Here is a 20,619-nt window from a genome sequence, read left to right as displayed (position 1 = left end):
CACAACTGGCTGGGTGGATGAGGGAAGAACAGTGGATGTTGTCTACCTCAACTTCAGCAAGGCTTTTGTGACTGCCTCCCATAACATCCTCATACGTAAGCTTAGGAAATGTGGGTTAGGTGAGAGGACAGTGAGATGGATTGAGAACTGGCTTAATAGCAGAGCTCAGAGGGTTGTGGTCAGCAGTGCAGAGACTAGTTGGAGGCCAGTAACTAGCAGTGTTCCCCAGGGGACACTACTGGGTCCAGTCTTGTTCAGGATATTCATCAATGACCTAGATGAGGGAACAGAGCATACCCTCAGCAAGTTTGCTGATGACACAAAACTGGGAGGAGTGGCTGGCACACGAGAAGGCTGTGCTGCCATACAGCAAGACCTGGACAGGCTGGAGAGTTGGGCGGAGAAGAACCTAATGAAGTTCAAAGGCAAGTGTAGGGCCCTGCACCTGAGGAGGAATAACCCCATGCACCAGTACAGGTTAGGGGTTGACCTGCTGGAAAGCAGCTCTGCAGAGAGGGACCTGGGAGTGCTGGTGGACAACAAGTTGACCATATGCCAGCAATGTGCCCTTGTGGCCAAGACGACCAATGGCCAAGTGCACCAATGGGTGCACTAAAAAGCATGTGACCAGCAGGTCAAGGGAGGTCATCCTCCCCCTCTACTCCGCTCTGGTCAGGACACATCTGGGTTCCCCAGTTCAAGACAGACAAGGAGCTGCCAGAGAGTGTCTAGCAGAGGGCTACAAAAATGATCAAGGAACTGGAGCACCTCTCTTATGAGTAAGCCTGAGAAACTTGGGTCTGTTTAGCCTGGAGAAGAGAAGACTGAGCGGGGATCTCATCCATGCTTATAAATACCTAAAGGGTGGGTCTCAAGAGGATGGGGCCAGACTCTTTTCAGTGGTTCCCAGTGACAGGACAAGAGCCAACAGGCACAAACTGGAACACAGGAAATTCCACCTCAACCTGAGGAAAAACATCTTTGCTTTGAGGGTGATGGAGCACTGGAAGTGGCTGCCCAGAGAGGCTGTGGAGTCTCCTTCTCTGGAGATATTCAAAACCCACCTGGATGCATTCCTGTGCTCTAAGTGAACCTGCTGTAAGAGAACCTGCTTTGGCAGGGGAGTTGGACTAGATGATCTCCAGAGGTCCCTTCCTACCCCTACCCTTCTGTGATATTCCAGAATTACCCTCAACACTCATGGAATTCGCTAGTACTGACTGTATATACACTAACAAATTCAACGTCACAACCCAACTCAATCTCTCCCTTTGCAACTTCTGTATCTTCAGAGAATTTAAAGGATTTTAGTTTGGATCTTCTTTTCAACTACCCTTTACCTTAAGAGGCTTAGGAGTTTTGATAAAACAAGCAGGGAAGCAGGAGAACCAGGAATTGGCGGTAATTTAAGTCATCAAGTAGGAAAATACATGAAGCAAAGAGAATGGAGTAGGAGGTTTTTTTATTAAAAGCTAAAACACACACACACGCTTTTCTGTATGTTGCCACGCTCACACTGTATTTTAAAACACAAGGTTTAAAAGAAAGTGTTCTGTTGCTCCAGAAATAGTACAGTCTGCACATTCTTCACGTACTTCTGTTTTGAACACATGCACACTTAATAAATTGAAACTTTGATTTTATTTTTTTCATTCATTCTTTTTTCTTTGGTAGTCCTCATAACAAGGTGCTTTCTAGTAAAAAGTTAGATATAGCTATATCCACTATTCTAAACAGTGCCATCCTCCAGCTAAATGGTACAGAAACCTGTTAGCAGTGAATAAGAGTACTGAAGTATTATTGTTAATAGTAATACTACTTACCTCTTTTATAACGCTTTTGTGCTGTAGGTTTCAAAGCACTTTATTAATAAAGGAAGAATTATCCTCACTTTACTGATGGAGAAATGGAGGCAGAGAGGGTTGAAGCGATTTGCACAGTGTCTCACAGCATGTCACTGACCCCGCTGGGAACAGAAATCAGTTCTCCTCACTCCCAGTGCAGTACCTTATCCACAGAGGCCAATTTTTTGTTTTTGATTTGTATTTGTTTGCACGTCAGTAACATTCGAAGACCCCAATCATAGCTGGGGCTCCACTACGCTAATCACAGGAAGACACAGTCCCTGCCCCAAAGAGATTAAAATAACATTAAGGACAAGAGGCAACAAGTATGCAGAAGAGGAAGGAGAAGGGTAACAGTAATTTCACTGTTACACAGATTACTACTGTGCACAACTTGATGGTTCAGAAACTTTTCCAATCATTGTCTACATCTGTTGCTGAAGAAGTTATCGTTAGTTGGAAGATTCCTTATAGACAGTATAGTAGGAGTGGCTGTAAGTCAAAAAAGGACAAGAGTACAGTATGAAAGAATGTGCAAAGACAATTGTTAGAAAGATAAACTGCGTGTGCACGTTCCGTGGCTGCTATTTTCAGCACATCAGAAAGAGGATAAAACTAAAGAGACCTAAATAGATCAGATTGCAAGTGGGTAACTGTGAAATGCCGGGACAACAAAATTTGAATTTACTATACTGAAGGATCTGCATACTTGCACTAAAAGCCCATGCCAAATTCTAGATTTGCTCCTCTCATTTCTTTAAATCATAATGGAGAATGCAATAACACACAGATGCCAAATACCAAATTTCTTAATTCATTGTTATTCTTCCATCAGCCAAATCTCTCAATTACCATGAAACAAGAGACCCAAAATCTGTTTCAGGAAATAATAAACAGTTGCCCTAACTAAGGGACCTGAGGTGAAGTTCATTTGCACTGAAGTCTTCATTACACTCCTCTTCTTGCTCTTCTAATCACCTTCAACTGTTGTTCTAATACTTTTAACTGTGGCTTATCAAATTTCCTTAAGTGTTACAAGCATTGCTTTCAAGGACAAGCCACCTGGAAGTAGCTGGTTTGTTGGGTTTGTTTGTTGTTGTTTTTTTTAAACATGCATGGAATTTTCTTCTTTTTCTTTACATTTTATGCAGCCATCTTTCTTCTAGACAGTTAACATTTTAGATGGCTGGTTGAAGTCTTCCTTACTAAACACGTCACAAAAATACCTTGACGTGAATAGAGTGTCTCGGTGATGAACTTTGCTACCTGAAAGCAAAGACGCAAAACAAAGGCACAACAGAACACAACCTCAAGTTGAAACGAATATTCCTGTAATATATAGTTAATAAATTCAAAACAGCCATACTAAGATTTGGAGAGGTCAGTTGGACAGTAAAGCATCATCTTGTTCTTCTCCTTTCTTATTCAGCAGAGGCTACAAAGATGTGATCATTTTTGAGAACTCAAAATCTAGAGACTGAAGAATCATGGTAACTGCCACAGTTTCTTGACTGAATCCTTATCTCCTGAAGACTTCTGTTTACGTACATCATAAAATTGCCGGATAACAAAATCTTTTTGATTTAGTTAAAAATTAAGCAATATCCCAAGCTTGTTAATCTCCAATCAGGAAAGGGACTGATGTCAGTTTTCAGGTGGTTTGAATTATTGAAGAAATTTTTTGTCTGGCATCTTAATTATCCTCTGTAGTAGATCTTTGAGCATCTTTTCACCTGAACGTTTGCTTTTCAGTGTCTTGAACTGCAGATGACTGAGCAATATTTGCAGCACTAATTCTCAGTGCACTACAAAGGCCCCACACAAGCAGTCAAAACAAGATTGCTTCAAGAGTTAACTCTGTCAACAGGGATCCTAAATTCAGGTAAGAATTGCTAACTTCAATTCAACAGCTTCCTGGCTGGAAATAGTCTAGCATCACCATTGTCTGAGTAAAATAAAAAAGAATAAAAAGAAACATTGATGTTCTGATAACATCCAGCTTTGGCAAAGACTCAGCACTTCTTCTACAAAGAACAGAATTGTTGAGTAATCATCTTTGTGCTTTGAACAAATCTCAGTGATGATGCCAAACCAGAAGACGACTGGGAAAGTGCTTCAGACCTTTACACAATACACAGTCCAGTCCCTCAGGTCTGAAGTGTCCTGCCCTTTTGGCGAGAAATAGAAGGGGAGAGAATTTCTACAGGTTAACTCCTTGATCTGCTTTGAAATAACATATTATGAAATTTGTCATCTAACTTATACCACAAGTTTATTCACAGAGATGCTGGCTCCACTCCCTCTACAAAAAATAAAATATATAAATAAAGACTGATCCTTTTCATTTCTTTGACCTTCTCACTAGAGAAATGTTGCTCTTTTCTTGTTCTGTCTAGTCTCCTTGGCCTTTTAGATACATCTGAGCATCATCATAGTGAAGAAGAAACGAAGAATCTTGCTGTATTTTCAGAGGATGACTAAGACCTCAACAAATTGTTTTATTCTGAACAAAATGAATGACAGAACAGCAATTTGATCTCATCAGCTAGTTTATATTACATAGAAGAATGTGCTTCCCTTTTGAGTAAGTGATTTTTCCACAGAATTCATCCATTTTTTCCTCCCTTACTGAAGGGCTTTGCAGGTTAAGCAACTTGAAAGTTTGCCCACAAAGCATCTTCAATTCACCTTAAGAAGTTTCTGTAGAAACACTGCTAAAGCCATGAAGGTTGTTTAAGAATATTATGGAAGTTTCAAAATAAGCAAGTTGGATACGTTATTTTTTTAAAGATCCATAATGATGTCATCTGAGGAATAATGGAATATTCTGACAATATCAGGAATGTTTCTGATGTCAACTGAGAAAATGAATTAATTTATTTAGTAGTTACAGACCTACTGAAATTGCTGCCAAAATATGTGTCTGTCTTCTGCCTTGAGCAAAAAGCATGGATGTTGGAGCATACATTAATACATACATTAAATATACCTGTTCCAACTTCTTTTTTGTTCCTGACGCACTCCCCTCCTTGATCCCAGCCTTCTGATCCTCTTTTTGTAAAGGACCTCATCTGAGGCTTGTGGGCATTTTCTTGATTAGCTTTCCTAAACTCTATTTTCAAGCAGAAGAAAACTGTGGCTTCTTCCATGAAAGTTAATTTTAAAGACTTGCTTGAATTTGTAGCTAAATTTAACCCAGTGACAGAAGTTGGAGATCAGATGTTAGGGTAGTTGTTATCCTTTTTTCCCCCAACAAGTATTTTATTTGAAATAAGTTTTCTGCTAGTGAGAAACTACAAACAGGGTCACCTTTTGTTTTCAAATATCCAGCCCTAATAACACTTTTGAAGGAGACAAATTGAAAACAAGTTTTAAGTCAAGAAGTCAAACAACTACGATGAGTTCAGAGATGTGTAATTTGTAGTTCTGGTAAGCTGATATGAAAGCGTTTTGATTTATAAGCCTGTTTCTGCAGCTACACAGTGACACTACTAAGTATCTGCTGAAGAATCATGAACTGCCATGGTGAAGTCTGAAATTCCCATGCATAAATTTTTTACTCTAGTATTAGCATTTATTACTACCCAATTTTAATAATCTAATGGAAAGAACAGTTCTGATTTTTTTAACTACATGCATACATGTGCTACAAGCAGTAATTAATATTAATCTCGTTAAAACAGCCAATAAGCATAACATACTGGGAGAGCAGGTTTAAGTGACAGCTGAAGACTGTTATGGAACCTATAATATTGTAAAGTATGCAATTTCACTCTAACGTTAGTGTACACAGATCTTAGAAGAGTTTTATAAGTTTAAAGCAAGCAAGTGAAGCTATAGAACAAGATACCAATGCAAATGGAAGAAGTGATAAAGCAAAAACAGTTTAACTGATATATCTTCTTACCTTATATTTGCCCTGGTCACAACCACATAACGTGCTTTCCATTGTGTAGCTCCTTTGTACTCCTATCTCTCTCCAGACAACAACTCGTGCTGTAGATTCCTTGGACTTTTCCACTACAAAGCTGCAGCTGCCCATGCAGAACGCTGGGGCAGTTTGACTTAGGATCTTGGGGAGTGCCTGCAGGACAGTGATTTGAAAAATACAATGATTCTTTTATTTCACTTTTGGAAGCAGCAGGGTAGTGGTGGGTGATATGCAATTACAAGCTGTTATCAGAGAATTTTGATGCAATTTTAGTTAAAAGAACAAGAATGGACATGAATCAAAGTTCAACGTAACTGTTAACATGACAGCTTTGGAAAAAAAACCCAAGAAACAGTTACGCAAATGTATGTATTTAACAAATGCTAAATGACTACATTCTTTCCCACTTTTATTTGTATGAATTAAGCCAAAACACGTGACCACTTTGAATTTACTATTTCAATAGTACATATAACCATTATTAGTGTAAGCTTGCCCAAACATTTCAGTCTGTCTTTTTGAAACCAAAAGGCTCCTTCCCCCAACTCTTATTGACTATTGGCTTTTGTGCACTATGGTAGTGTGGGCTGAAGTGGCAAAACCCCTTATAAACACATTGAGCATCAGACATGAATGACATTGGACTCAGCATCCAGGAAATCACACAAGAAAAATCAAGGAGCGATAGAATGTTTTTTTAAAGTGAGGAAGATTTGAGAAAAATCTGAAAGCATCTGTACTCATTTGCACTCACGGATGCATAACAAGTGTTTTAACGTGCATTCACACGCTTTTCAAGCTTAACTCTGCATCTCAAAAAAAAAACGGGGTTTGGACCCATTAGGTTGCACAGATTTGCAGTTGCCACAAGGCGGCAGTGGAGTTACACAGAAGAAACAGGTAACGTAATTAACTCTTTTGGAATTTTTGAAAGCTTATACAATAAGCGGACGTTGTTTGTACAAGTTTATTCTGGATATGTATTAGGGACACATGCCTTAAAGATGTGTAGTTAAGAGGAACCTTGCCTATTTCCGTACACAAAAATTAGTATTTCTCAGAGCCGTTCAGTATTTTTATTTTCTTGTTGCTAGAATGTTGTTTGCCATGCTTAAATGACTCTTTTTTTCTTCCAGTAATTATAAATGCACAGAAGCATATTTTCTATGTATTTACTATAATGGTAATGTTGAACACAAAAAAACATGTATTGGTACAAAGACTCAAAAAATAACTCTACTCACATTAAATCCTTAGCTGTATTAGTGTACAATGTTTAAAGCTCTCACAATACTGCGAAGTACACTCATGAACTAAAACCACTTAATTCTAAATAAGTCTGCTTGTGTTATAAAGTCACTATGTGCACAGAATAATCATGGGAAGTTATTTGAAAAGTATATTCCAAATTCATGCCAAGTGGAAAAGGTACAAATGTCAAACTTACCCTGTAACCAGGGTCTTCCATCAGGTCACAAGAGGCAGCATTAACATTTGTGTGCCACATTGTCTCTTTGATGCTGCAGCCATACATAAATACATTCTTTTTACGAGAGTGACCATGATAATCACAGTAGACCTACAATAAATAATTTGGCAAAATAAAGCCAAGGCATATGGAATTAAAATTTTATAAGAGTAACAGAAGGACAAATGAGAATTTTTATTTGTACTGTTGAAAGTTCCAAAGAATTAGGAAACGGAACTCTTTATATAATTAACTTCTGCATTAAGACAAAAAATGTAGGATTCATCTAAAGGAAGGTCTAACCTCCTACTCTAGCAAAGGAAACAAATTTAGATCTAAAGGTTTGCAGAAGACCAGTTCTCCATGTCAAAGTTAAGTGTGACACAGTTTACAAGACCATATTAAAATGTTCAATTTACAGACTAGCTACATAGACAAGGTTAAAAAGATTCAGAATTGCTTACACACACATACTCACCACAGGTAACCGTTTTATAGCAGCCAGATATTGCAGTAACCCTTTAGCATGGTAAATAGTGGGATGCAGATCTGGATTTGGATTTTGCCACTGTCTGTTTAAATCTTCTCCACTTAAAGAGCAACGGTGGCTATTGTGGGGGGGTGGAAAAACGCATGATGTAGTCTGTATTATCATACTTTTACATAAGCCTCCCCCCCACCTCAAGTTTTCCTTGTCACCACTGCTTCTTTGGAAGGAGTCTGGTAAGAAACAAACTTCAGTTTTCTAACACGTCAAATAATAAAAGCGTTTGGGGGTTTTAAGTTCCGCTACAGAAAACCTAAAAATAAATTAGAAGTAGCTTCTTATATGAATTCAATTGTAATCTTGCTTATTTGCTGTTGAAACTGAAGGCTTGCAATTCTATTCAAATACTAGTTCAAAATCAGTAATTTCAAATATATGGTATCTTTACAGTTTGGGTGTCTTGATTTCTGTAATACAAAGACTAATGTCAACCAGAAATCTAAGGCTTGAAACATGAAGTTGTTAGGAAACAAGTAGCTGTGAGACAAGAAAAAAAAAAAAAAAAAAACAAAAAACACCCAGCAAACAAATAAAGATCATCTCTGTATTCAGTCAACTAGCAAGAATTTTTAAACTTGCAGAAATTCATGTTCATGCAGTCATCTTCAGTACATTTGTCTTTAGATTGTGTCTGCTGGGACATATTTTTTAATTGTCCCTGTGTTAAACTCTCTCTTGTACTCTGAATGATTTAATTCCAGGTGTTTTGTTATATACATGCCTTTACATATATAAACACAGAGTTCTACTCAAATGAATAAATGGTTTGATTTTTCTTACTTTGTTCACAATACCTTTTAAAATACTGCCCACAACTAGGTAAGAAAGAACTGTAGATTCACCATACCAAAGTTCCCAGTTCATATGAACTCCCCGTAACCAAGTAAATATAGACTAGTGAATGCTTAACCATAGCAGTATCAAAAGGTTCTGAAACAGCCCTTAAATTTATTAAGTGTTAGTAAGTGAAAGAATTACCATTAATAACTTTAATTAAATCAGGATACTCTCTTACCCTTTCTCCTGCACACCTATTAACTTTCCCACTTTTAATAACATTTGATGACAGCCATTTCAATAACATCCTTCTAAAAACTATAATTAAAAAAAGAAAGGAGAAAAAAATACCTAAAAAGCTTTCTCATACAAGGACTGTTCTTTTTCATGAGAACCATGAATTTGTTTAGCTTTTCCTAAAAGCAGCTGTGATTTCATGTAATGTTCTACACCTATCCAAGACTAATTCAGAGAGAAAGTTAAAATGCCATGTCAAATCACATAGGAATGATTATAATCCATGAATAACTGAAAATACTCTTTGTAAGACTGAAATTCATGGAACAGTGCATCTGCCTTTAAAAAGCCAAGAATTTAAAAATCCTAGCAATTCTGTAAGTGTTTTTTTTCATATTAAGTATTCCATTGTATGTTTTCAGGACTAATTTAGATTATTATTTTTTTTAATAACAGATGCAAAGACTTAATAGTGTAGGTTATATATTTGTGAGTGAATTTATGCTTACTTTCCATTGATGACACCATCTGGATTGAGCATAGGAATAATTTTGAAAATATAAGACTCTCGTAAACACTGGGCACTTGGATTATTGCTCATAAGGTATTCCAGTGTTCCCTTCATAACCCAGCTTGCATTAGTCTCTCCAGGATGTACACGAGCAGATAGGAAAACATAAGGACGATTCCCTAAAAGAAGTATGCACAGAAGTTGCAAAATATGACTCAGGCTAGGAAAACAGTTTGTTATTTGAAAAAAAAAAAAAAAAAAAAAAAAAAAAAAGAGGAAAAGAGGCAATAGCCAGCTTCATTTATTACAGCATTTGTAAAATACAGTATTTGGGAGTTGAGTATTATTGAGTATCAGTATTATTGATAGACCTTGCAAGAATATTGTTATAAGGACTGCTAACTACAGAACTCTCACAATGGAGCTTTAAATTCTATCAGACAATTATACAGTCAGAACTAGTTTGAGCTGATAATTACGATACAATGACTTCAATGGCTTTTTCCAATAGCCAAGAAAAATACTGGGGTGAAGGAACAAACCAGGAATACTGTCATAACTAAAGCTCACTTCAAATCACAGTAGCTTAGATATTGGCTTTACAAAAGTTTTTTTACAAGCAAATAACCTGAGCATTTGGAGAAAAATGTTACTCAGAATTGTCAAGAAGTGTGGTCTGCAAAATGTAGCATACAAAATATCTAGCAACTGATTTAAAATACATGACTATGTATACTTTTATATATCCACACATAATTATCCTTAGTTGACTACCACAAGTAAATATTAACTACAAAGCAAACCTGAATATTGATGCCTTCTAATTTCATTACATTCATTAACTTTATTTTACATTGCTATTTATCTTCACAATGCACAACAGTTAATACTAATTTTTTTCCTAAAGAGCTAGTTTTATATTATTTTCAGTTGATAAGAAAGGCAAGTCATACTTACTGAACTGACAGATATGTTCATAGTAATTGGACTCTGGCATGGCTGTAATAGTGACTAAGGGACAGCTGTTGCCAGCCAGGGTCTCACAGAGAACGTCTTGCCGAAAATATATCTGTTGAGGGTTGTGCATAGATTCCAGCTTCTGAAGATGCATCTTCATCCCAAAAATAATGAAAAAATATTTCAAAGCTTTTGCAGTCACATACCACAGCGTATTCCACAGGTACTATTTAATTGATCTTTCTTTTTCTTTTCCTAAACAATGTTCAAGTTTCCATCAAATATCTTTCTCTACTCCTCTGACTGACTGAATACTTCTCTTTATAGAGTTTGTTTTCCAACTGCTTTGAAGACGCTGAAGGCACAGATGGTACCAGGTAATACTGTAAGGGTATGTGGAAGGCAAGAACCTCTGCTTCATTAAGGTTATCTGAACAGGGACCTTTTCAGAGCAAAAGGGAATAACAAGTAAAGGGAGAAGCAATAAACACCAACAGAGAGGAACAATACTGGTAGACAAGACGTAACAGAAACAACAGCAAAGACTCAAGTCTCCAGTCTCTAACTGATAGGCCATTAAGAATCTACAAGGCAAAGCTTTGGAGAGGGTCACCTCAGGGACAAGGAGGAAACAAGAGGAACATGAGTATTTGGGATATTCAAGGAGGGCCTGTGGGACTATACAAAACTTCTGCGCCCAATGCCTAACGTCTGCCTTTAGCTATCTCTCTCTGTGCAGCCTTCCTCTCTACCACCTGCAAGTGCTGTGTGGACTAGGTGCAACTAAAAACAAGACAAGTGTGAGTGGATTTGGGGTCAGCAACTGGAGTGATGAAAGGTCTCAGCATCAGTACTTGGAGAGGCCACACCTCTTGGGAGCGTCTCTGTGGGCACCACCTATTTATGTCCAAAGTGCCAGCTACTGTTGGGATTGAAGCAAGCAGATTTGGTGCCAGCAGCTGGAGCTGTAGGCAATGTAGGCACCCTTCCACCTGTGGCGTCAGCAATGGAAGCAAGAGGGGGGTCTCCATGCCAGCTACTGGAGTGGGTAAGGGTCTTGGTATCCAGTCACTGGGGCAAGAACAGTGTGCGTCCCAAAAACCAGCTAGTGGGGTGGTAAGTGTGAGTGAAACAAGGGAGGGTGTCTCAGTGCCAGCATCTCCAGTAGGAACATGGGTTATGTGCCCATGAGCCTGGTACCAGCTGCTAGAAGCCGGGGGCAAGCATATGCATCTTCCCCAAAGCTAGCATGCATGGGGGTGTGCACGCACGCCAGTTTGCTAGCAAACTTCAAGGTGGACTAACCAGCAAGTATGAGACTCCAGGTCAAGGTAGGGGTATTGGGTGGGCAGAAAATCCACGCTGGCATCTGGGGGGAACCACAAGTGCGGAGTGCCTGTGTGACGCCAGCATGAGTGCACGCATCTGTGTGCTAGTGAGGATCAGGCTGGACTAGCCAGCAAATCGGAGGCCTGCACAGCAGGTAAGAGAGACCAGAATGCAGGCAGGGGTATGGCACGGATGGGCCATGCCAGTAGTCCACAAATGTATGAATGCTTGTGATTCTAGACAGTGGGTGGGTGTGTACTTTTACTAGTGAACAGCCATCCTTACCAGCTGGAGAGAAGGAAAGGGACTTGTGTGCCTGTAGTTATCTTTTAAGCAGGTCCTGATAGTGTCACACACTGGTGCTGTTGAGGGCAGCACCTTGGCTGTGCCAGTCCGTGTAGCCAGCCCTGCTCAGGGTGGGGGGAATGTGCAAGTGCTTGTATGTGAGTCTCTCTCTGTCTCTTGGGAATACACACTCAGACTTGCTAGTGGTTGAACCTACAAGCAAACAGGAAAGCAGCAGCCATGTCCATCAGCCTGGGACGGAGACCCTCACATCCCTTGGCTGGGCTCCAGCAGCCCAGCTTCATTCAACACTGTTAAACGCTGGCCACTGAATCCCCACGTTCGCTTTCATTGCTATGACAGAAACAACCAACAAACATTCTAGCCAAGAGTTTTGCTTAGTACTAAAAGCTTCACAACACTTCTTTAGTCAATTCATTATCCTAAAAAGAACTCTAATTATATTAAAGATAGTAACTTGAATAGGTCAGTTATGAATAGGTATATGCAGAACAGCAGGATATGAGTCATTTGACTCACACACAAATACTTCATCCAGTTAGCACTGTTTCCAGTCAATTATGAAGTATGATTCCCACAAAATCCGTTTAGACAGCAAGTATTGGTTTTACTTTTCTGGGGACTGTTCTTTAGAACAACCTACACACTTCAGTCTAAACCCTAATATTTTATGAAAATTCTCCATTTTAAGCAGCATTTTAAACTTTATAAAAAGAAATAAAAAGAACTCACTCAGGAATGCTCACATTTCACATTCTCCAAAAGTATAAATATTTACCTAACAAATAATAATCGTCTCACCTTTAAAGTTGAGTATGTATAGGGATAATGGTAAGCAAAGTAGCAGACATCATCTTTATGTTGGAAAGTTACTGTGAACGTAATTGTGTAATAAGATTTTCCTTTCTGACCTCCTGCAGCAATTGAACTTCTTGAAAAGTGATTCCTAAGAGTAAAATGAAGGTACTAAGCACATTAGAATATTTTTTTTTTTCATATCATTAATTATTCCTGAACACACGTTCTAAGAGCCAGGAAGACTTTTAGTAAGAGTATTTCTCTTCTGCTTACATCCAGGTTAAATACACTGGTTCCCACCATCTGTAAATATATTTCATCATAGCAGTGATACATTCATCCATATTGGGAGAAAGAGAGTAAATAATAAAAAAAAAAAAAAAAAAACCCAAAACCAAAAAAACAAAGAAACAAAAAAAAAAAAAAAAGAAAAGGAGGCAAACAACTGTTGACGAAGAAGGGTAACACAGACATGCTGTAGCATCTCATCCTGTGTTCCAGGACTGCTCTACAATGACTGCACCATGAAATACAGGAGCCTAATCACAAGCACCCCATGATCACAGTTATTACTGGAAGTCACTATTAAGATTTAAAGTAAGCATGCATATATAAATTCCCTTCAAAGCTTCTCTGGAACGGTATGCAATTTCTGACAAAAGTATAAAAGATGAACAACTGTGTGCTAACAAAGACCCTATATGTTTGGATTCCTTCTGTTACTCTCCACAGTAACTCAGGAAGAAAACTGTTCACAACAGAAGTACTGAAGTAGAATTATAAAACTCAGAAGCAAACATTTCTCCTCAAAAATAGTACCTCATGCTAACCTTCAGTGTAACATTTGCTGTATATCTGGTTAGTGTACTTACTTATAGTAACAAATATCTGTCCCAACACGAGTCCAACATGGTCGAGAATTTAATGCTTCTTGAACAGAATACATGAGGGGCTGCATACCTTAAGGAAAAAAAAATGCATCTCACTTTAATGCTTAACGTTAAACATCAAGATCCTAGCAGTAACGGACCACATCAACACTTATATGCAAGTCTCCAAACTACCTATACACTCTGTTATAGTGAGTAAATGAGTATTTTCATGAATGTGTGGGTATTGTACACTCTTTCAACCAGATGACATAAGATTCTTTCCCCTCATCATGTCCTAATTTTCAGAAAATAACAAATTAAAAAAAAAAAAAAAATCAGACCTATGGAAGACCAAAATGAAATGTTTAAATGAAAGCTGTGGTTAGCATGAATGATAATGTACAAGAAGTCAAGTCTTGGGTCCCACTCCATCCAAACCACCATTACAAAAAGGCTTCAAAGAGAATACAAAAAAAATGATACTATCATCCATTAACCTGGACAGCAGGAAAATAACTGATGTTTCAGGGCAATTTTATTTTTTTGAAAAACAGTAACTCTTTAAAGTTTGTATTTTTTGGAGAGTATACTTAGGCTGAATATTTAACATGAAGTCAGAGTAGAAAATAATATATTATACCTTATTTACTAGTTAGATAATTAGCCAAATACATTGAATGACTCAGTCAAAACAAAAGTAACTATCAGGGAAGTATATGCAACATATGAATGAAGATCTAAGGTAACTGATGAAGATTAATAAATAATTTAAAAGCATCTTATTACTGGTCAAGCTACCTGGTATTCTTGGATTTTATCAATGTGAATTTATCAACAGAATTATGACAAAGAAAATATATGTTTCTCTGTCCCAAGGGGGGGTGGGGGCACGAGCAGAGAGAGGAGCTTCTTCTCTTCCTTCTTAAACAAGAAATTTGAGAAAATCCAGCAGGAAAAAGAAACCCTCAGAAAACAAATGGTTTTAAGTTGAATGACACACACACAGCACACTTCCCGCCCCTGACAAGTGAAAGAAAGACACATTCAGTAAGCCAGTACTTTTGGTAAGGTACAAGCAGCAAACACTACTTGCTGGAGACTGCAAGGGTCACCTATGAAGCCCAGGATTTCAAAGGAGACTTACTTTTCCTTCTCAAATAATGTGCCTCTCCTCCTATCAATAAGACAAACTGTTTGAGAATGTCTCCGCTTACTTTCACATCTGAAAATACACCTCTCTTCAGAAGTAACAGCTGTCATTCTTCTTGCACCCGTGTGAACCAACAGCCTTTGGTATTGTCCAGTGGGTTCAGGACAAATTTTAGCTGCAGCCACGAGCAACTTTATTCTGCTTTGGCCTCATTTAAAACAAAACTTCATTTTAAAATCTGACAGCCAGTGTTTTAAGATACTTTTTTTTTTTCTTTTTAACTGAAACTTGTCAAAACATTTTCTAGTAATGCTGTTAAAAAAGAATCTGATCTGACAACATGTATATACTACTGATCCTGGGGTGGAGGGAAGGAAACAGCTGAGCTGTCTAGGAGATCTGTTTCTACAAATTTCTTCTCCAAGTATGTGAAATATATCTTACCGTAGTTAAACTGACTGTTTGACTTTTCACAGTTGATGATGTTAAACCGGTAACCAATGCCAGTTTTCATTCCACTGACTTCAAAGTAAAACCATTGATGATAATGATTGCTATTTATATCCGAGTTCAGTATTAGATCATACTCGTTTCTAAAGGTTAACAAAAACAAATAATTTTTTTTTAAGAAGCAGAAATAAGAGGCCTCAAGTGTGAAAAGAAGAGTTGAAATCTCTTACTTCCTGATCTGAATAACTTTGCGCAGGTTTCCAGATTCAAATTTGGAATTAAACTTCAAAACATCTGCTTCCTCTGGTACTGAACAACTATGAGTAGAAAAAGAAAGCGGACCAAAATGAATAAAACAAACTTAACTAAAACAAACTCATTAAGTTTATTTTAGCCCACTCTTGGTAATTCAAAAATTATTTTCAACCTTCCTATAAATACAAGCCTGGATAGCAGAAACACTGTTACATCAGATAAAACTTTCACTGAAGTCTCCATAATAGTACTGATTTAGGTATTACAAATCATATCACAGAGAAAGTAGAAGAGGCTTAGAGTATTTGTGAAATATTGTTTTCAAAAGAGTAAGAACTTACCTCAAATTATCAAGGTCATACACAACTCTGTCTATAATGTCATTCTGATAAATCAGTCTTTCAATATCTTGAGAGATTTTTGTCCTAAAACAAAAAATCAGCATTCTCATTTAAATTGTTGCATACTGTTTCCAACTACATAACAGGAATTACCTCATACAGCAACAAAAACTAACACGGCTGACATGAAGACAGTGGGACAGATTTTCAGAGAGACCTCAGCCTCACCCCCACTTATGTGCACAAACTGTAAGTGTACTTAAGTTTAAACACCTGCATTCACAGCTGACTGAGTCCAATACTTGTATGTGAGGGAACTGAATTTTCATGCACACAACCCGCTGGATTTTATCTTATGGAAAAAAGATGCACCATTTCATACTTTAAAGTAGAAGCAGGAATTACTCAAACATTACTTATGTTAATGCTTTAATCTAGGACAGCACTTGGTAACATTAGTAACTTACATGAGCCCTACCATAACTAAAATTAAAGAGAGTTTTAGAGAGTAGGTCGTGCAGTGAGTGTGTTAGTGCACTAGCTTTTCACCTCTGGAGATCTAGGTTCATTTATCGACTAGGTAACAAATAAGAATGAATTTGGTGATGTCAGCCAAATGTCAGGTGTATGTTTATCCAGATCATAAAACCATTGCACAACTGGCTGTATCTAGGTCCTGGTTTGGAAAAGTAAGAATGTGTTGCAGATCAAGAATGAAATATAGTGGCAGAGCTGTGTGGAAAAGCTTGCACAGCACCTGCAATAAGAAGAAAAGGAGGCAGATTAACAATGAATAATACAGGAACAGAGCGGTAAAGTACGTTCAGGCTCGAAATTCGCCATTTAATTAAAATAAATATTGTTAACAAATGAGAAAAAGTAAGTAAGTGCACAACTCTAGGGCCTTTTATTAAATTAAAACTAATTGGAAAAGAGAACAAGTCACAAGTCCAAGGTACTGACAAAATTGTAAAGAGGCTGACTCACCACAATCTATCTGATCAGGTTCAGCTCAGGGCAGAGCTACAGATTTGTGATCTTGCCCAACTCCTTCAATCTCAGTATGACCTCAGCTCTAAAGGGTCACAATACTTCCTATCATCACAAGAGTTTTGTCTCCATCAATGGAGACAAAATCCACTAATGAATATCAGGCATTCAAATATCATAGTAATAACCAGTGTAGACAAAAGGAAAGAAGAAACGGTATTCAAGATGCACAGAAAAAGGAGAAGTAATAGCAGACATTTCAGTTTCCAAAAAATTAAGAGAAAAGAGAAGCTATTTTAATATAATCAAAGGAAAAATATAAAAACAACACTGCTGATGTGGAGATTTGTGTTTATAGATTAGTCCTTTGTGGATCTTGATTTATCTGATGATCATTTCTAAGTGTCACATGTTTATAGATTAGTCCTTTGTGGATCTTGATTTATCTGATGATCGTTTCTAAGTGTCACATGATCAGAAAATACTAAAATGACAAAAAATTATTAAAATATACAGCAGAAAAACTAAAATTTTAAGGAATTGAAAACCTATTAATTTAAACTCAAATTCACAAGGTATTGAATTATGTAACAATTTTCTTCCCTAAAAGAAAGAATAATATAAACCACTTCAGTTATTCTCAATGACATTTTTCCAAACAATAATAACTTGGTGTGACATTTGGTGAAAATTACATGTTACTAAATGTAAATGAAAATGCCAAAGTACTCCAAAGCACAAGTTCAAAAACACTGCATCTCCTAGTATATTGCAAGATTAAAAAACCCAAAACCTAAAACACCACACCACATTTATCTAAGAAAAGTAAAAAGAAAACCCATTAACTCCCACCTCAGCCCTCATAATGTTTTCTTAGGTTACAAGGATGGATTAAGGAAACCATTGGTTTTCTGAAGAAAGTTACTGCTTACCAGCTAAGTTAACTGCTTACATTAAGGAGAACATAAATCCCACTGAATGCCAAAGGAGTTTGGACATAGCTTTGTAAAAGACTTAAAAGCTTCTCCATGTCCCCTACGAAACTCATTTTCACCACCTTCCTATAAACTATAAATTCCTAAAAAGATTAAGCCCTTTGTAAACAGGTTCACTTCTCAGAAGTTTGTTACATTGCAGTAACAAGACAGAATTCAGTTGTCTCAAATGACTCATAGAACAGTGTGACTAAAAAAGTGATACAGGATTTTTAATTCAGGTTTAGCAGTATTACCTGATATTATTTCACACAAGACCTAAACACATGACTTTCAACACAGAAAATGCAACAAAAATAAAACATTTTAAAGTTTCAATAAAATATACCCTGGAATTACCTTCATGGTTTAGAAATCAGCTTTATGTACAACCACACAAGTAGGTTTGTTGGTTAAAAGTCATAGTTAATACAGTGCTTTATATCTAAGAAGAACAAGGATTGGAATGACAAATTTTATCTGACTTCGCTCAATTTTACTCAGGAAATTTCAGACTTAAGTACTACAAAAACATACATGAAGATTTGCAAGATTTTCTTAAAATGCAGTTCTTGGGTGACTTATGACTCAAGACTGTCTCCCTTCTAAATCAGCTGAATCTACCTAAAAATAAGCTTATAGGGAAAATTTTTGTCCTTCAGCACTGAACAGTGCCTTCTAGTAATGGTATATTCATTATGTCATTAGTGTTTCAACACCTGGTCGTTTCACATGTGAAACAGCTAAAGATTTTAATTATGCAACCTAAAGACACTTAATCTCTTAACCATTTTAATAACTAAAAGTAAATATGAAGAATCTCATGAAACAGGTTAAAGTTATAAGTATAAAGCTGAAAGCATTCAGTCCAATAGTTAAGCAAGTGGCAAGGTCTCATACTTACTCTTATGTTTTGCTAACATACTCATTTGTCTTTACAGTAACTACGCATATGAGTCAGCTCTTCATGCCACCTCTTCATAACCTCTGCAAATTATTCTGTAGTGTCACATCACCTTTCATTATCTCCTAACATCTCTCAGTGAAGAAATCAATGGGGGTGTTGATGTGTTGGGTTTTGTTGGTTTGTTTTATTTTTCATTCTGTGTTTATGGTGTGTCATTCTGCAGGACCTAACATAAAATGCATCCTCAGCATTTGTTACATCTAAATTCTCTTATACTGCATAGACTAAAACCAAACTCTTAAGTGTATTAACTTTTTTAATTTTTCCTACTACATTTTCCTGGAAGATAGTTTTGTTAGCACAGAAAAGAAGAGTGGAAGTATCTTTAAACTATTAACTGTCCTATTTTTGCTAATATCTAAAGGTAACATTCAGGTGTTGGTTTTTTTTTTTTGTTGGGTCTTTTTGTGGGTTGGGTTTTGGTTGTTTTTTGGGTTTTTTTTTTTTTTTTTTTTTTTTTACAAATTACAAAATTTAGACAGGGGATAGTGGGAAGGCAGACTATATATTAAACTTAGTATTTAGAAACTGAGTTACAGAATTAGCAACTGCAGAATCAGACTGTGTTCTTGTTTATGGCTCTGCTTTAATCAATACCTACTTGCCTACCCCCAAACTGCTTTTCACTGAAAATAGTTTTAGATGCCAAAGTAAACATTGCATATGTGCCTGTTAATCTCATCCTAAAAATTGGTTCTCAAGGGAACAAAAACAAAGTATGGTAACTCACCTCTGCACCCCATACGGCCTTTCCAGAATAGGCTCCTTAAATGGGGGTGGAATATGGCCAAAGTAATCTGGATAGGCCACTTCTGAATATTCAGGAATAGACTTTGTGTTTTTTACCATTTCAATATAAAGATCACAGTCATGAACTGGTGACACATCAGAAACCTCAAGCATGACTTGTTCCCCTGATGAACTAGATCCGGAATCCTCGTCCTCCGAATCCACTCTAGTGCAGCAAAGTTTTCCCAGCTGGACAGATGATCCTTCAAAGAGGCTACTTCCACAGGGTGAAACGTGTTCGCAAGGTTTACTACAAGCAAGTGTGGTAAGGCTAGTTTTGCTTTCCTTCTTTATCACACACCCTGTTCCATAATACTGATCATTTTTTGCACTGTTCTGCAGACTCATTCTATCCAAGCCTTTCACAATTTCTTGGCTTAGACACTGGCACGATGGAAGCTGGTTTCTTTGATCATTTTGCTGATGTAAACTACTGTCTTTGATACTATCTTTCTTTGGTAGTTCCAGAAAGGCTGGCCTTCTATTGTATGCCTCTGTCAATAAAGGACTGCTCTCCTTCAAAGCAACTCCTTTTGTTGACTGCTTTGTTTCAGCAGAATGCTCCTCTCCTGCTGTAGGGACAACAATAGGTCCACTCAAATTTGCATCAGGTACAAAAGGCTTTGGTTCCTTGGAAATTAAGTCACATTCCTTAAAAAATAGAAGAAAAAAAATAGTAAAAAGATTTATTAAAAAAAAAAAAAAAAAACACACACAAACAAGAAAACCCCCACAAAACAAACAGTTCCTGAAGTTTATATTAGAAACCTTTCTCTTTCATTGTTCCCAAGGTTATGTTTTGCAATAATCCAAAATAAGTGTAATTTAAAAGATGAGTTACTACGTTTTAAACTTACATAAACATAACTATGAAGTTTCAGCTTATACAAGAAGATAGTATTAAAGCAATAAACAAACAATTCATCAATAACAAATTATCAAGTCAATGTGATTCCCCAGACACTTTAACCATCTACTCTGAAGAGGTGCACAGCATTTAAGGAAATACCTAATACAACGAATCTTTGTCAGAAATCTTGTGTCCTTTCTTACTATTTTGCTTCGTGCTGTGAGCAATAATCAGACCTCAGAAAAGTTTTTCTTTCTATCTGCCCACAATCCCTTT

At 37.1% G+C, this 20,619-nt stretch overlaps 1 protein-coding gene across 3 annotated transcripts in view; it reads right to left on the bottom strand.

Moving 5' to 3' along the window:
- AGTPBP1 (ATP/GTP binding carboxypeptidase 1) overlaps positions 1–20,619 on the bottom strand; it is a 67,518-nt gene that overhangs the window by 26,939 nt on the left and 19,960 nt on the right. The window contains exons 14-24 of one of the 3 annotated variants that reach the window (XM_082497113.1): positions 19,435–20,144; positions 15,774–15,857; positions 15,408–15,494; positions 15,172–15,320; positions 13,578–13,665; positions 12,709–12,853; positions 10,273–10,426; positions 9,314–9,494; positions 7,722–7,851; positions 7,223–7,354; positions 5,752–5,928 (exon numbers count right to left, since the gene is read on the bottom strand). In XM_082497113.1, the coding sequence (XP_082353239.1) occupies positions 5,752–5,928; positions 7,223–7,354; positions 7,722–7,851; positions 9,314–9,494; positions 10,273–10,426; positions 12,709–12,853; positions 13,578–13,665; positions 15,172–15,320; positions 15,408–15,494; positions 15,774–15,857; positions 19,435–20,144 (2,037 nt within the window). Of the gene's footprint in view, positions 1–5,751; positions 5,929–7,222; positions 7,355–7,721; positions 7,852–7,874; positions 8,044–9,313; positions 9,495–10,272; positions 10,427–12,708; positions 12,854–13,577; positions 13,666–15,171; positions 15,321–15,407; positions 15,495–15,773; positions 15,858–19,434; positions 20,145–20,619 lie in introns of those variants that run through there. The other 2 variants (XM_082497114.1, XM_082497115.1) reach the window with 2 other exon arrangements.

The sequence above is a fragment of the Vanellus vanellus genome (assembly GCF_965231255.1).
Source record: "Vanellus vanellus genome assembly, chromosome: Z".
NCBI classification, from domain to species: Eukaryota; Metazoa; Chordata; class Aves; order Charadriiformes; family Charadriidae; genus Vanellus; species Vanellus vanellus.
Note: the sequence above shows the minus strand (reverse complement) of the source record. Positions and strands in the feature narration are given on the sequence as shown.